Here is a 13,350-nt window from a genome sequence, read left to right on the forward strand (position 1 = left end):
AAAAAATTTTTCCCCTGACAGCCATTCAAACATATAGAACATGTGAGTTAGGATCTTCAGCACAGCACATACCTCATCTCATTTAACCCTCAAAATCCTCTGGTGCAGCTATTCCCATTTTACAGACGAGGAAACAGACTCCGTGAGGTAAATGTCCAGAGTCACATATGCAGACTCCCGTCCTGTGTTCTTTCCACAACTCCAGCGTTTCTCAAGTGAGCTCCTTGGACTGCCTGCATCAGAATAACTTAGGCGGCTTGCTGCAAATCCAGATTCCTGGGGGCCATCCCAGACCTCCTGGAGTAGAATCTCTAGAGGTAATAGCACAGAATCCACGTTATAACACACACCTCAGGTGATTTCTAGACGCACTGAAGCGTGGGAATCATGCTCTACTGCTATCATCACCACTTTGAGTCTTCTCTTTCTTTTTTGCTGGGGGTGGGGGAGGAGGAAGGGCACTTTTTAGGCGAATCTGACTTCTGAGTTCCACTTTCTTAAAGAACACATTGGTATGGGTCAGTGAAATCCCAGAGTATGACCAGACTTTCCAGACGTTTGCCAAAAAAAAAGCATCCCTCTGTTCTTCTCTTTCTCTCTCCCCCACGTGCAGGAGTCTCGGCGTCTGTCTTCTGCTGAGCCGCGATGGGGGACTGGAGCTTCCTGGGGGAGTTCCTGGAGGAAGTACACAAGCATTCCACGGTGATAGGCAAGGTCTGGCTCACCATCCTCTTCATTTTCCGCATGCTGGTGCTGGGCACGGCGGCCGAGTCATCCTGGGGGGATGAGAAGGCCGATTTCCAGTGCGATACACTTCAGCCCGGTTGCGAAAACGTCTGCTACGACCAAGCCTTCCCCATCTCCCACATCCGCTACTGGCTGCTGCAGGTCATCTTCGTCTCCACACCCTCTCTGGCGTACTTGGGCCACGCCGTGCACACGGTGCGCGTGCAGGAGAAGCGGAAGCAACGCGAGGCCGAGAGGGCCAAAGAGGTTCGGGGCGCCGGCTTTTACGAGTACCCAGTGGCCGAGAAGACAGAGCTGACCTGCTGGCAAGAAGTGAACGGCAGGATCATCATCCGGGGCACGCTGCTCAACACCTATGTCTGCAGCATCCTGATCCGCACCACCATGGAGGTGGCCTTCATTGTGGGCCAGTACCTCCTCTACGGGATCTTCCTGGACACGCTGCATGTCTGCCGCAGGAGTCCCTGCCCCCATCCCGTCAACTGCTACGTGTCCCGGCCCACGGAGAAGAATGTCTTCATTGTCTTTATGCTGGCTGTGGCTGGACTGTCGCTTTTCCTCAGCCTTGCTGAACTCTACCACCTGGGCTGGAAAAAGATCAGACGGCGATTTGTCAAGTCACAGCGCGGCGTGAGTGAGTGCCAACTTCCTGGTTCCTCTGCCCGCATGGTCCAGAGCTGCACACCGCCCCCTGACTTCAATCAGTGCCTGGAGAATGGCCCTGGGGGGAAATTCTTCAATCCCTTCAGTAACAAGATAGCCTCCCTGCAGAACACAGATAACCTGGCCACAGAGCAAGTGCGAGGCCAGGAGCAGATTCCTGGAGAGGGTTTCATTCACATGCGGTATGCCCAGAAGCCTGAGGTGCCCAACGAAGGCTCCCCAGATCACCACCTCCCCCATGGCTACCAGAGTGACAAGCGCTGTCTCAGCAAGGCCAGCAGCAAGGCCAGGTCAGATGACCTATCAGTGTGACCCTCCAGGGTGGGGGAACCAGGACCAGGTGGGAAAAAAAGAGAGGGAAGATGTGTCCCTCTGGCCCCATCTCATTCTCATCACTGCTTTACTGCTTTTGGGCCCTGGGTCTCAATGGCGTTGCTCATTTTTTCAGGAGGGTATGACCAGGTCTTTGTGGGTGCCGTCAGAGACATGGATACCTACCCAGGCGGCTGTCCCTTCCCCATCCTCCACCCAGAATCCTCAATGAAGCCTTTCAGATTACTCAGTGAATGGGATGGAGGAGGGGACAGGGACCATTGCAAATCTGGCCTGGGAGGGATAGCCAGAGGGATAGGATGACTCTCTATATACCAACCATATACCAGATGGATTCTCTAAGTCCCTCTGGCTTCCTTGACCTGATCACCCTTCCTCCTGCAAGGAAGAGCCCAAAGTTCCCAGCCAGCAATAAGCATGAATCAAGGAACTTGCATTAGATGTGCTCTCGAATCCTTTGTCTCCTTCGACCATACCTTGGGTGGCGGTGAGGTCAGTGTGGGCTGTCCCTGGCTGCCCCTCCCTTTACCCAGTCTTACTTAAAAAGAGGTCATTGAAACTCGATCAGCAGCCTCAACTTTACAAGTGCCTTGGTATGTACCTCTGGCAAATGTCTCACCTTGGTGACGTTGCAGCCTTTCCTTCTGCCTAGGTGTACAACCAGCCCATGGGGGTGAAACGCTCTCCTAGGGAGTCACTGTGCACACAGACTCCACTGGAATTCCTGCCGCCACATGTCAACCTGCAACTCTTTTACAGTTCAACTCAACGGTAGAGACCATTCCTTCTAGTCCCCCCTTGGCTGTCCATCCAGTGCTCCCCTAAAAACCTTATTGACCAGAATGCCCAAGAAGCCATCGTCCTCTCTCACATCCTGACCAGATCACCAGCCGTGGAGGCCAGTGGAATTTCCCCAGGTCCTATTAAAACAAAGAGGGTATTGTGCTTCTCAGATTCCCCTTGGGAAAAAAAAATAATTCTGCTGTGAAGATAAAAATAAAAAAGGAGAGAAAATACTGGAAAACTATTTTCCCATCCTGTTTGCTTCCCTTGCTGACTGCCAACTTGGAGTGCCAACAGGAGGTGTGATGACAACTATGGAGGCCCCAGATCTCTCTTTCCCTGGAGGATTTAGCAGGGGCATGAAGGCAGTAAGGGCATCTCCAGTTTTCTTGGCAGGGCCCTTGTGTAAGGGCACAGAGATGCCTGTGTCTCTCTAGTGCTCCTAAAGAGACTGCCAAAAAGCAGTGGGGACTACAGAAAAGCCCTGCCTTCCCAGGGACTGGCCCGATTTCTCTCTTCAGTCCATCTATAATGGGTGGTTGCCATTTTGTATGAAGATAAAGGATACTCAGAATTGGATGCTGAAACTTATAGGGAGACAGTTACATTTTAAGATGCATGTGTGTGTTTGTGTGTGTATGTGTATGCTGATAAGGTGGGAGAAGGGGAGGGGAGTCCAGAAATAAGGACAGGATACCTTAGAGACACTTGTGTCTTCCTGCCCTTTCCTCCAGGAGCCTGGCAGATGGGCTGAGCCTACTGTTTTCAGAGTCATCAACCTAAATAGATAGGCATGAGAGGTTGGAACAGAGGAGGTTGAAGGCTCAGAAGGAGGCTCAGCCTCTGCCCACCTGACCATCTATGCGGCCTCTGCTGATACTTGGCTGTTATTGGTGGGTGGAGAGCAGGATGAGGGTGGAGGGGTGGAGGAAACTGACTGGGATGCCAATTAGAGAAGAATGACTGGTCATCCCAGATCCCTGGAGGGGACACCTTTTAATCTGTTATCTGGCACTGGCATTAAGATTCTCTCTCCAAAGCAAAACAAAAAAGACGCTCTTTCCTTCCATCTCTGAAGTGTATTTGTTTTGTGAAATGAGTGTTCTTGGATTAGAAATTCTATGAGATCAGTCCTTGATGGGGCTTTCAGGAAAGAAAAAGGAAATAATATGTATAGTTTGTCCTAATAAAGTCTGGTCCTACATTTATCTCTCTGTTGTGTCCCTTTCATGCTGTGACTACAAGAGAAGGATGGCAGACTTGGTGGGGGAGGGGAACACTTGGAGCCCTGCCATCAGTCGATCAGTATTGCAAAGAGCTTTGGAATCACACATGCCAGGATGAAAATCCCAGCTGCTGATTTACAATTGGACTCCAGCAAGCTACTTAATCTCTGAAGCTTGGTTTCCTCATCTGTAAATTGAACCTAGTAATATCTACCTGATAGGTTGTTAAATAAGATACTGTTTATAAAGGGTTCAGCAGAGCGCCCAGGAAACAATAGTCTGTCATTAAATGGTAATTATTATTATTATCTTCATTATTTTTGTTGTTATGTTGAATACATAGTATTTGAAAACCTGGGATGTTGAGGGATGCTTCCAGAACTTGCCCACATGGAGCTTACAGTCTACCTAAGATGATCAGACTAAAACACATAGAGGAAAATAATTAGAAGTAAATGGGAATTCATTGGTTACTAATTCTAGAAACTATAGGGCTCCAGGAAGTAATTCATATGAAAAAACTACATAGAAGAGGAGAGACCTGACCTGGGCCTTAAAAGAGTGGCTAAGGTTTTAGAGAAGTGAAGACCCCAAGGATGACTCTGTGAAATAGGTCTGGGTATCTCCATTTTACAGAGATGGAAGCTAATTTCCAGGAAGTTTCCCTGACAGTGGGCACCTTCTCACTGGCCTCTTTGGTTGGGATCACATCTCTTTGGAAGAGGAAAAATGATTCTTGCTCCAAACAAAGGGTCCAGGGACCACTCAGTCCTTCACCAGCAAATGGGTGCCATTTCCTAGAAAAAGAAACAAAGGCTGGGAAAAAACACATGGAAGTATTATCTGAACTACCAATTGGTCTTGTTTATCAGGGCAGGAAAGCTCTTTTAAAGAGGTCTTGCAAAGAGCTCATGGAACACATCTTGTGACACCAGTGTGGAGATTCAAGGGTGTACCTGGCATCTGGCATCTGTCCAAGGGTAAGGTGCTCAGCCCAGAAGTGCCTGAGAAGTCCAACAGGAAAAAGCACCTGGGATCCATTTTTTTCTCCTAGAAAAAAAGTAGTGAATCTCTTGGTTTTATAAACACAGCTATTAACATTTGGCAGTTTATGTTACACTGAGACTGCAAAAGCCAAGGGACTTATTTTATAGTAAGATTTCAACCTCATGTATCTACTTTCATTTTACTTCCTTTCCACTACTCACCCCCCCTCCCCCAAACTTTCACCACTAAAGAGATAGGCAGAGTAGTAATATAAAGAACACACTTTGTATTGTAGGCCCTACAGGCCCCTTTCCTTAATTTCCTTCCTCCAGTGCCAGATAAGACCAGAATTTCTACAACTAGTGTTTCATTCCTGTGGCTAAAGTGTTTAAGTGGTTAATGTAATAACACCCCTATGAAGAATCATAGTGTGAATGAGTTTTCAGATTTCTTCTTAAGAGCAAATTCTGATAGCAGAGGGAAAAACAAAAGAACAAGAGCACTAGGTACTTGGCCAGTGTCTAGAAGGATTGCTTTCATGATGTGGAAATGAAGAAAACAGCAAGGCTGGAGAGGGGAGCCAAAGATAAGCTGCCTACTTCCTAATCCCCAGTAGATCCTGGAAGCCCCTCTGGTTGGTCCATGATTTGGCCCTTATTGTCCATGAATTGGACAAATGAATTTACAAATGATAGATATGTAAATAGAATAGGATCAATGATTTATCTTCATTGGTCACCTGATGGTCATCAGAGATGGGTATGGTCTAAAGTTTTTGTCATTTGAATTAGAAAAGAGAAAAACTTGCATTCAACAAATATTTATTGAGCACCTGCTTTGAGCTGGCACTCTGTTGGGCTTTAGGAATACCATTTTATAAAATAGATATGGTTCCCTCCTTTCGGAGCTCACAGCCTAGTGGAGAAGACTCTGTCACACAAGTACATGAATAAAATAATGACAAATTGTGATACGTGCCTAGAAAGAAACAGATTGGGGGGTGGGGTAGCTCACAAAGGTGGGGGGAGAGAACTTCTTCAGATAGGATGGGTGGAAAGACCTTCTGAGGAGGTAATTTGAGGGTGAGATCTGACAGCTGAGAAGAAGCCAGCTACTGATGAGTAGGAGAAGAACCCAGGTAGGAGAACCCAAATTCCTTCCAGGAAACCCCAGAATCCAGCTGTCCCTGACCTCAATCTGGTCTAACATTTTTGAAAGACACAATTCAAGCAGCACCTAGATAGCACCTAAAACAACACTGTCTGGCACCAACTGTTGCAAAACACACCAAGCCTCAAGGGACAGAGACGTCTTTTTTTACTCAGAGAAGCAAAAGGAACATATAAAAGGCCTTAATTAAAGCAACTAAATATCATATGTTCACATTCTAGAAAGCCTTATTTGATGTTGCAACTATTATTTCCACCAATGTCAATTCTTATAACACACTTGGGGCCTTCTAAACTCGGCCTGTTCCCTAGAGTCCAGGCTGGTAGGCAAAAGACTGTGTCCAACGGGGCTGGGAAGGAGCCAGCAAGGCGTGGTCCAGAGAAGCCTTGGCATCAGAGAAACAAAACAGCAAAACATCAAGTGCACAGAAAGGGGCAGTGAGGAGGAAGGGAGGGAGAGCACATCTGCAGGGAAGCCAGGCTACAGAGTCGTGCAAGACACCAGGCAGGCAGGCACCAGTGGGGACATCTCTCACCGGTGGGGATTTGGAGCTAGACATCCAGACTCAGAGGAGGGCGTTGACATGGGCAAAGCAGAGCTCCGTCCTAGGGGCTGGATTACTAGGCGGAGCACCAGGACAGAGTCTTGGACAGAGTACAAGGTGGGTGCCCATTAGCAGAATTAGGAAGGTGCTGATAAAGTCATTGCCAATAATATGAATGATTTAATAGATGCCTTCAAAACCCCAGGAATGACCAATCGTGAGACTTCCACGCACCTCATCAAGCACGGTGGTGGGCAGAGAGATGATTTTTGGCATGGAATCTAATACTGCTCGGATATCACCCCAAGTTGGCATCTACTTCCTTCACCTACATGTAAGGTCAGCACAGCCCTGGGCAAGTCATGGCTTGGACGCAAGGCTTCAGTCCCCTCTATCCCTTCAACCCAGCTGACTTTTCCATTTCCCAGATTCAAGGCCCTTGTGTGACAGGGCACATTTACTTGCTAACAAGGGTTTCCTCAGAGAGAAACTGAGAACTGTGCGTGAACCCACTCAGGAGAGCCTGTTGCTCTGCGCACTGCAGCCTGGCCATCGCTAAATCCCTTCAGAAAGCAGCTGCTGCTCCAGCAACAGGGGGTGTTCAGAGCAGGGTGGAATTGTTTTACGCCTTCCTTCCTATGACTCTTCTTCAAATGAGCTGAAATATAACTTGGAGGGGTTTAAGCTTATAAATGTTTGAGGTAAAATTATGCATTTGAAAACCAATGTAAAAAACTGTGTAGGGTGTCATTGGCTAGGGAAAAATCAATTAAAAAAAAAGCACATGCTTTGATAATAAACATGTGACAAGCTTACAGCTGTTAAGTACTAACTCTTTCAAAGGCTCTGTGCTGAGATTTCTTGAATTATCATTTCATCCTCACAACGTTCCTACGAGGCCATTTGACCCCACTTTAAAGATAAGGAAACAGAAAGATTCAGTAACCTGCACAGCGAGTAGGTGGTAGGACTGGGATCCAAACACTCATCTCTCAGTCTACCGTGTGCTTCGCTTGAGTGCTTATCATATATTCTTGAGTAAAAAGGCAAAATACAAAATTGTATGTACACCATGATTCGATATGTAAAATAGGTATTTATAAGAACAAAGACCTGAAAGGAACAAACAGAAATGAAAGCAGCTGTACCAGTACGGTGGATCTGTAGGGGTGCTTTAGTTCTCCTTATTTTCTGAACTATTTTAATGCTATCATGTTATTTTTGTAATCAAAAAATTTAAATGATATTTATATTCAACCTTTGGGCTAAATTTGGTGTTCCCCTGGGGCGGCTGCCAGGAGCTGCCTCTCTGCATTTCCGCAGTTCTCATGCCTGGGAACATTTTTCTTTGTTTGGGCTCTGACTGCCACCCTTAAATGGAATAAGATTAAGCGGGAGGCACCCACCCCAGGGTCCAGGCTGCCGACTGTGTGACAGTGGATGGTCTGCTAGCTGTGCCTCTGGAAATAACTGAGCATCAGTGGGAGGGAGGAAGGCACAACCTGCACCCATCAGCTCCTGTGAACCCTCAGTGTGGCAGGTGTGGGCAGTGCCCACTCCACGTCAGGCCAGGGCCATGGACCAGGCACTATTTGGGTGGTTTAGAAGGATATCGGTGGGACAGAAGCCTGCCCTCAGATGCTCAGACCCAGTAGGAGAGGAGAAGGAGCCAAAGCATAGGGGAGGGAGAGGGAAAGCTCAGGAAAAGCTTCACAGGGTAGGTGTCACTTGAACTTGGCTGTGAAAGATGAATAAGATTTTATTATGTAGAGAGAGAAGACTTTCTAGTGGGAAGAAATAGCATGGTATATTCCAAGAACTGGGAGGAGCCCAGAGGGGAACACTGAGGGGGAGATGAGGGCAGGAGGCAGGAGGATCCTTGAAAGTGTGCCTTTCACCTGCAGGAGGAGAGGAGCTATTGAGTTTCTTTGGGCATCTGGGGAGTGGGGTGATCAGTGCTGCTCATGGGTTTGACCAAGGCAGCAGCACGGCAGTGGGCTACGGAGGCAAGACCCTGGAGGCCTGCCATCCATGAGGCTCCCTTTAATCTGGGGGGGAAGTGAGGGGACACAGACAGAACCTCAGCCACTGGGACTTGGTGACTGGTGAGGAATGGGGTGGGGATGGTGGTTGGAGAAGGAAGCCAGAGATAACTAAGAGGTTTCAGGTCTCTGTGAACATGTATTCATTTATTCAACAAAATTTATTCCAGGAAAGGGTAATAGGTATATCAGACCCCCTTTATGTATCACTTCAGATCCTCTCAGTCTTACCTGCCTCTTATCCCAGCTTTCCGTGGTGCATCTGACCTCCCTCCAGGGTGCACCTGCTGACACAGTACTAGAGGTCCGCTCAGCACCTATGCCAGCACATGGACAACCAGAAGGAGGGGGTAATCATTGCAACACAGGACAAATCTCTGAACAGGGGGAGACAGAAGCCTTTCTTCCACCCTGGCCACCACTACCCTGGTGGTTCCAAGGCCAGTTATTAGGGCTTCTCCAGGATGTAGTCCTTTGGATTGAGCAATGCACTTAGCAGTGCCTGGTTCAATAATACGTCTTCCTATTGGCTCTGCCTCCTTCCCTGCCTCTCTCTCCTTGTTTCCCACTCTTGCTCCTGGAACTGCACACCCTGATAAAGTATAAACACATCAGTCTCTGAGTTAGGCTCTGCTCCCTGGGGAATCCAGACTGAACCAATGATTCCATTTTGAAATCTAGTGGTTTTCACTCTACTCAGAATCGTAGAGCATTGAGACCAAGCCTGGAGCATCAAGGTTGGTAGTGATACTTCACTCCTAGAACAAGTGTAGGTATGCAGGTCACAAATCCTGGCATTTGACAGTACTCTGAAGTCCAGCATTTATAGGGATTTCCATAGTTTCTCATGTGCCAGTCTTGTCTGCCTGGACAGATCTTTATCTCCAAGACCTCACAGCATTTAGGACAATGTGGGGCAGGCAGAAGATGCCAGAAAACATCTGCCAAGTTGAACTAAAGTTGTCCTCTTTTATTTCCCCCCAATTCCACATAGTCTTCAGCTGCCTCACTTAATCTACAAACTAGTTTCCAGAAGGGCATGTCCTTCTCCTTGTACAGCCTATGCATGCTGAAATGGCCCTGATGGAAACTTCCACTGAGTGTGGAAGTGTGACTGTGCTCCAACAGACACTGTGTGATTATATGGTGGTTTATCCAATGAGCTCCCTGCCCCACGGCAGTGGATCTGGAGCTTCTGCCTGGGAAATATCCAAGCTGGTTACTGCTATCAGGCCCCTGTGTCCCTCTTTCCAGGACATCCCTGCTCTCCCAACCCCCTGCCCACCCACCACTGACAAACGATGACAGCTCCCCAGTTTTGTCTGAATTTTCAGTGGAAAAGGAAGCTAAAAGTATAGAAAGAAATGTCTCCCTTCCCCCATTAAACAAGGACTTCATTGCCACTAACTTGTTTCTCTTCTTCTCCATCCCTTAAATAGTCTCTATTTGGGGAGACTTGGGGAAAGACTTGGGGCAAATAATTACTACACACACACACACACACACACACACACACACACGCACGCACACTGGGTCCCTATCTTAACATTTATAACAGTCCTTAACCCAAAGGGCTTTCTGGGAGAGGCAGGCAGCCAAAGCGAGGCTGGCCTTTCTCTGGGTCTCCTGTGTCAGGCTCAGGCAGGAGTCCGTGAGCATGGAGGTGTTGAGTTCGGGACCTTCAGGGCCCTTCAGCTGGGAGAGAGAGTGAAAGGCGCCCTCTGACAGCTGGGGCTGGGAGCTGTCAGGGCGTGGAGAGAGCTGCTCAGGTGGCAGCTAAGCTTTCAAAGGAAAACACCTCTAGCTCTTCAAACGCGCACTCTTTCTGCTTCCTTTTCCTGGCACCCACTTAGACCCTGCCATTCCAAGCCCCCTGCTCACTCCTTGCAAGACTTCCGGTCCACCCTGCTGACTTTCCCTCCCCACCCAGCAGAGCACCGGGCCATGGGCAGTTGGATTCCTGTGCACGTGACTCGTCTTCCGACTAAACCCCAGGACGTCAGAGTACATCTGACATTTCTTTTCTGTTGCCCGCTGTCCCTAGCACACGAATCATAGAATGTTTAAATAGGGAGAGGCCTCTAGCAACCAAGTTTAACTCTTATTTTTCAGGAAACTGAGCCCTGGAGAACCAAGAGTTCTAGAACCTCAGTGCTGTCATTCAGCCCAGCCTTCTAATTACTGCTGTGATCTTCTCTCCACCACCTACCAGTGTTCAATCCAAGTTCTCCTGGACACTTCCATTGGCAAAGCCCCCAAATAGTTAGGTTTAATTGGCCTGGCTTCCCAGATCCAGGGTCAGAGTCCAGCTTTCTGCTTACAAAACCTCTCTGAGCTCTTGTTTCTCATCTGTGAAATAGTACAATAGTATCTAACTCACAGGATTGCGGTGAAGAATGAATTAAGCAAACAGCACCTAGTATCAAATGATTACTTAATAAATGTAAGTTATCATTATGCCATTTTCCAAGAGAGCCCAGCCTATCTTCAAATGGATCTGTTAGAAACCTAGTTTTCTTTTAGTTAAAATCTTTTTCCTATAGTTTCCGTCTTGTGTGAGTTGCCCAAAGTCACCCAGTGAGTTAGCAGCAGAACTGAGACCAGAACCTGGATCCCTCTGCAGGCCAGGCTCTCTCTGAAACCCATGCTGCATAAATGAAAAAGAAAGCAATCTGCCATAATAAAAAGCTGTTATCATTATCCCCATTTTAGAAATTAAGACAACAGAGTGATTTTTGAGTAGCCTCAGAGCTACTTAGGGACATGCCTCCTCTCTAGTCCGGTGCTCTGTCTCACTACACATGTGGCTTTAATGGGGTTCTCTCTCCCCCTTCCATCTTAGCAGATCAGAGAGGGTGGTATTGTATCCGTAGATAGATAGCAGCCTGCCCTGAGATCCCACCCACCTCCCCTGTACACGCTTTCTCATGCTGGTGAGTTAGCTAAAGAACAGGAGTAGTTCTGGCCTGCAAGTATATTGGAGAGACAAGATTACTCCTTCGGTTCTATAGGGGCTCTTGCATCAAAACCACAAATAACGTTCTGCTTATAGCTCTATTTAGGGGGTGGCCCTAAAGGACTGTAGAGGAGAGAAATCCTTCCATTATTCCATTGATTGGTTCCTGTCATGGTGTACTTTGTCTGGAAGGGGAAATGACCTGACATCTGGATTGAAGCCAACTCATAGACAATGACTAATGATTTGGAAAAATAGTCAGGGAATTTGAAGGCATAAGACTGAAGGATGTGTGATAAAGAATTTTGGGAAAGAGGTATATGAATGGACCAGTCATAATGGGCCCAAGATGTGAAAACAGATTTGTTCCATGAGAATGTTCTCCCAAAGGTGTCCACAGTGCAGGAGGCTCTCAAACAGTGTACAAGATGTCTTGCCCTATGAATGTTAGCCTGTTTCCCCATCATCTTAGTATTTGCTCAGTGGGGTTATGAACATCACCATAGCGACAGTGTTAAGATTATGGAAAGTCTACAACACGCAGTAGTAGGCTTCACCTAGGTGGACCTGGCTACCATCACTGCTGAGTATCCAACTTCCCAGAAACAGTGACTAACCTTGAACCCTCAATATGGTACCATGACCCAGAGGTGCCTATCTACCACTTGCCTGGAAGGCCGACTACATTAAATCCTTTTATCATGAAGAGGGCAGAAATTTGCATCTCATTGGAATATTTATGCATCTGCCATCTCTGCCCAAGGTCCCATATCTCTTTGCTATCCCTGTCACCTTTAGTTTCCCACTTCATTTACAGATCACTAAACCCAAATCATCTCAGTGCCTACCTGTGAGAAACTTGACCTAAGATCCTGGAGTACGGCTGTCTCCCTTTTAAGATGTAAATTTTGCCATGGCAAAGACTTTGTATGTCACGCTCATTACTGTATCTAAGTGCCTAGACCAATCCGGCATGTAATTTGAGGTGCTAAATAATATCTATCGATTGAAAGAATGGAATAGGCACAACTAAACATTTAGTAAATGAACGAAACAAAGTCAGTGTTCTCCTTGAGAGATGTTCTGATAAACATATTTTCTTTCATTTCATTACATTCAGTGATGGTTTACCGCCCAGCAATGTTTTGGCAACCCTTGTAAATGGCATTTTGGAAACATGCCTAGTTGGCCCATGCCCAGCTCTCACTGGGTGAATGAACATGCCGTGTGCCTAGGACTAGGAAGAGCAGAGGACACACAGTGGGGGGAAATGAGGTAAAGCTGGGCTTGCCTGCTAGGTGCAGTCCAGTTGGGGCAGCTCCACCATTGGCAAGTAGTATGGAGAGAGAACTCTGCAAGCTGCCACCACCCCTCAGGGCAAGCAGCCTCACTTCCTTTTGGTCAAGCAAGGAAAAGGCGGGCTTTCCTTGCAGAGATGTGGGAATATGGGAATATGGCAGTTCTAGATGTTTCCCTCTGATAAGGTTAAACTCTGGGGCCTGATGCCTGGTCCCACTTTAACCCATAGCTTCTTTACAATTTTGCAGAGGGTGGAGCAGGGCCGGGTGTGGTTAACATTGACTAAAAATAAACCCTGAAACAGACATTGTCTGTCAGGAACAGGTGCTTTGGGGAAGTAGTTTGACTCCTGAAAACAAGTACCTCACAGGGCCTTTGCACGGGGGGGGCGGGGCACCTGGTGGTGGCAGTGAAGTTCGCTCTCCTGCCCCAGACTTTCATCCCACCCTCCATCTCCAGCACCACACATACCACAGCCCCGCCACAGTTCTCCCCACGCTGCTTCACCACCTCCTGCCCAATATAGATTCCCGAAGCCACCACCTTCTGACTCAAGGATTACAGAGTTTCTCAAAATAAGTTGTGCTGAACAACTGCTTT

The 13,350-nt window shown here is 47.5% G+C and overlaps 1 protein-coding gene across 1 annotated transcript; it reads left to right on the forward strand.

Annotated features, from left to right (window-relative positions):
- Positions 1 to 645: 645 nt before the first annotated feature.
- Positions 646 to 3,734, forward strand: GJA5 (gap junction protein alpha 5). Its single transcript, XM_057721477.1, has one exon. The coding sequence runs from the start codon at positions 646 to 648 to the stop codon at positions 1,720 to 1,722; it is 1,077 nt and encodes a 358-aa protein (XP_057577460.1). The 3' UTR covers positions 1,723 to 3,734.
- Positions 3,735 to 13,350: the final 9,616 nt, after the last annotated feature.

Source organism: Hippopotamus amphibius, chromosome 1 (genome assembly GCF_030028045.1).
Source record: "Hippopotamus amphibius kiboko isolate mHipAmp2 chromosome 1, mHipAmp2.hap2, whole genome shotgun sequence".
Taxonomy (NCBI): Eukaryota; Metazoa; Chordata; class Mammalia; order Artiodactyla; family Hippopotamidae; genus Hippopotamus; species Hippopotamus amphibius.

What these genes read in the sequence shown, in the direction of transcription:
- GJA5 (XM_057721477.1), top strand. Translation starts at nt 646, where the DNA reads ATGGGGGACTGGAGCTTCCTGGGGGAGTTCCTGGAGGAAGTACACAAG.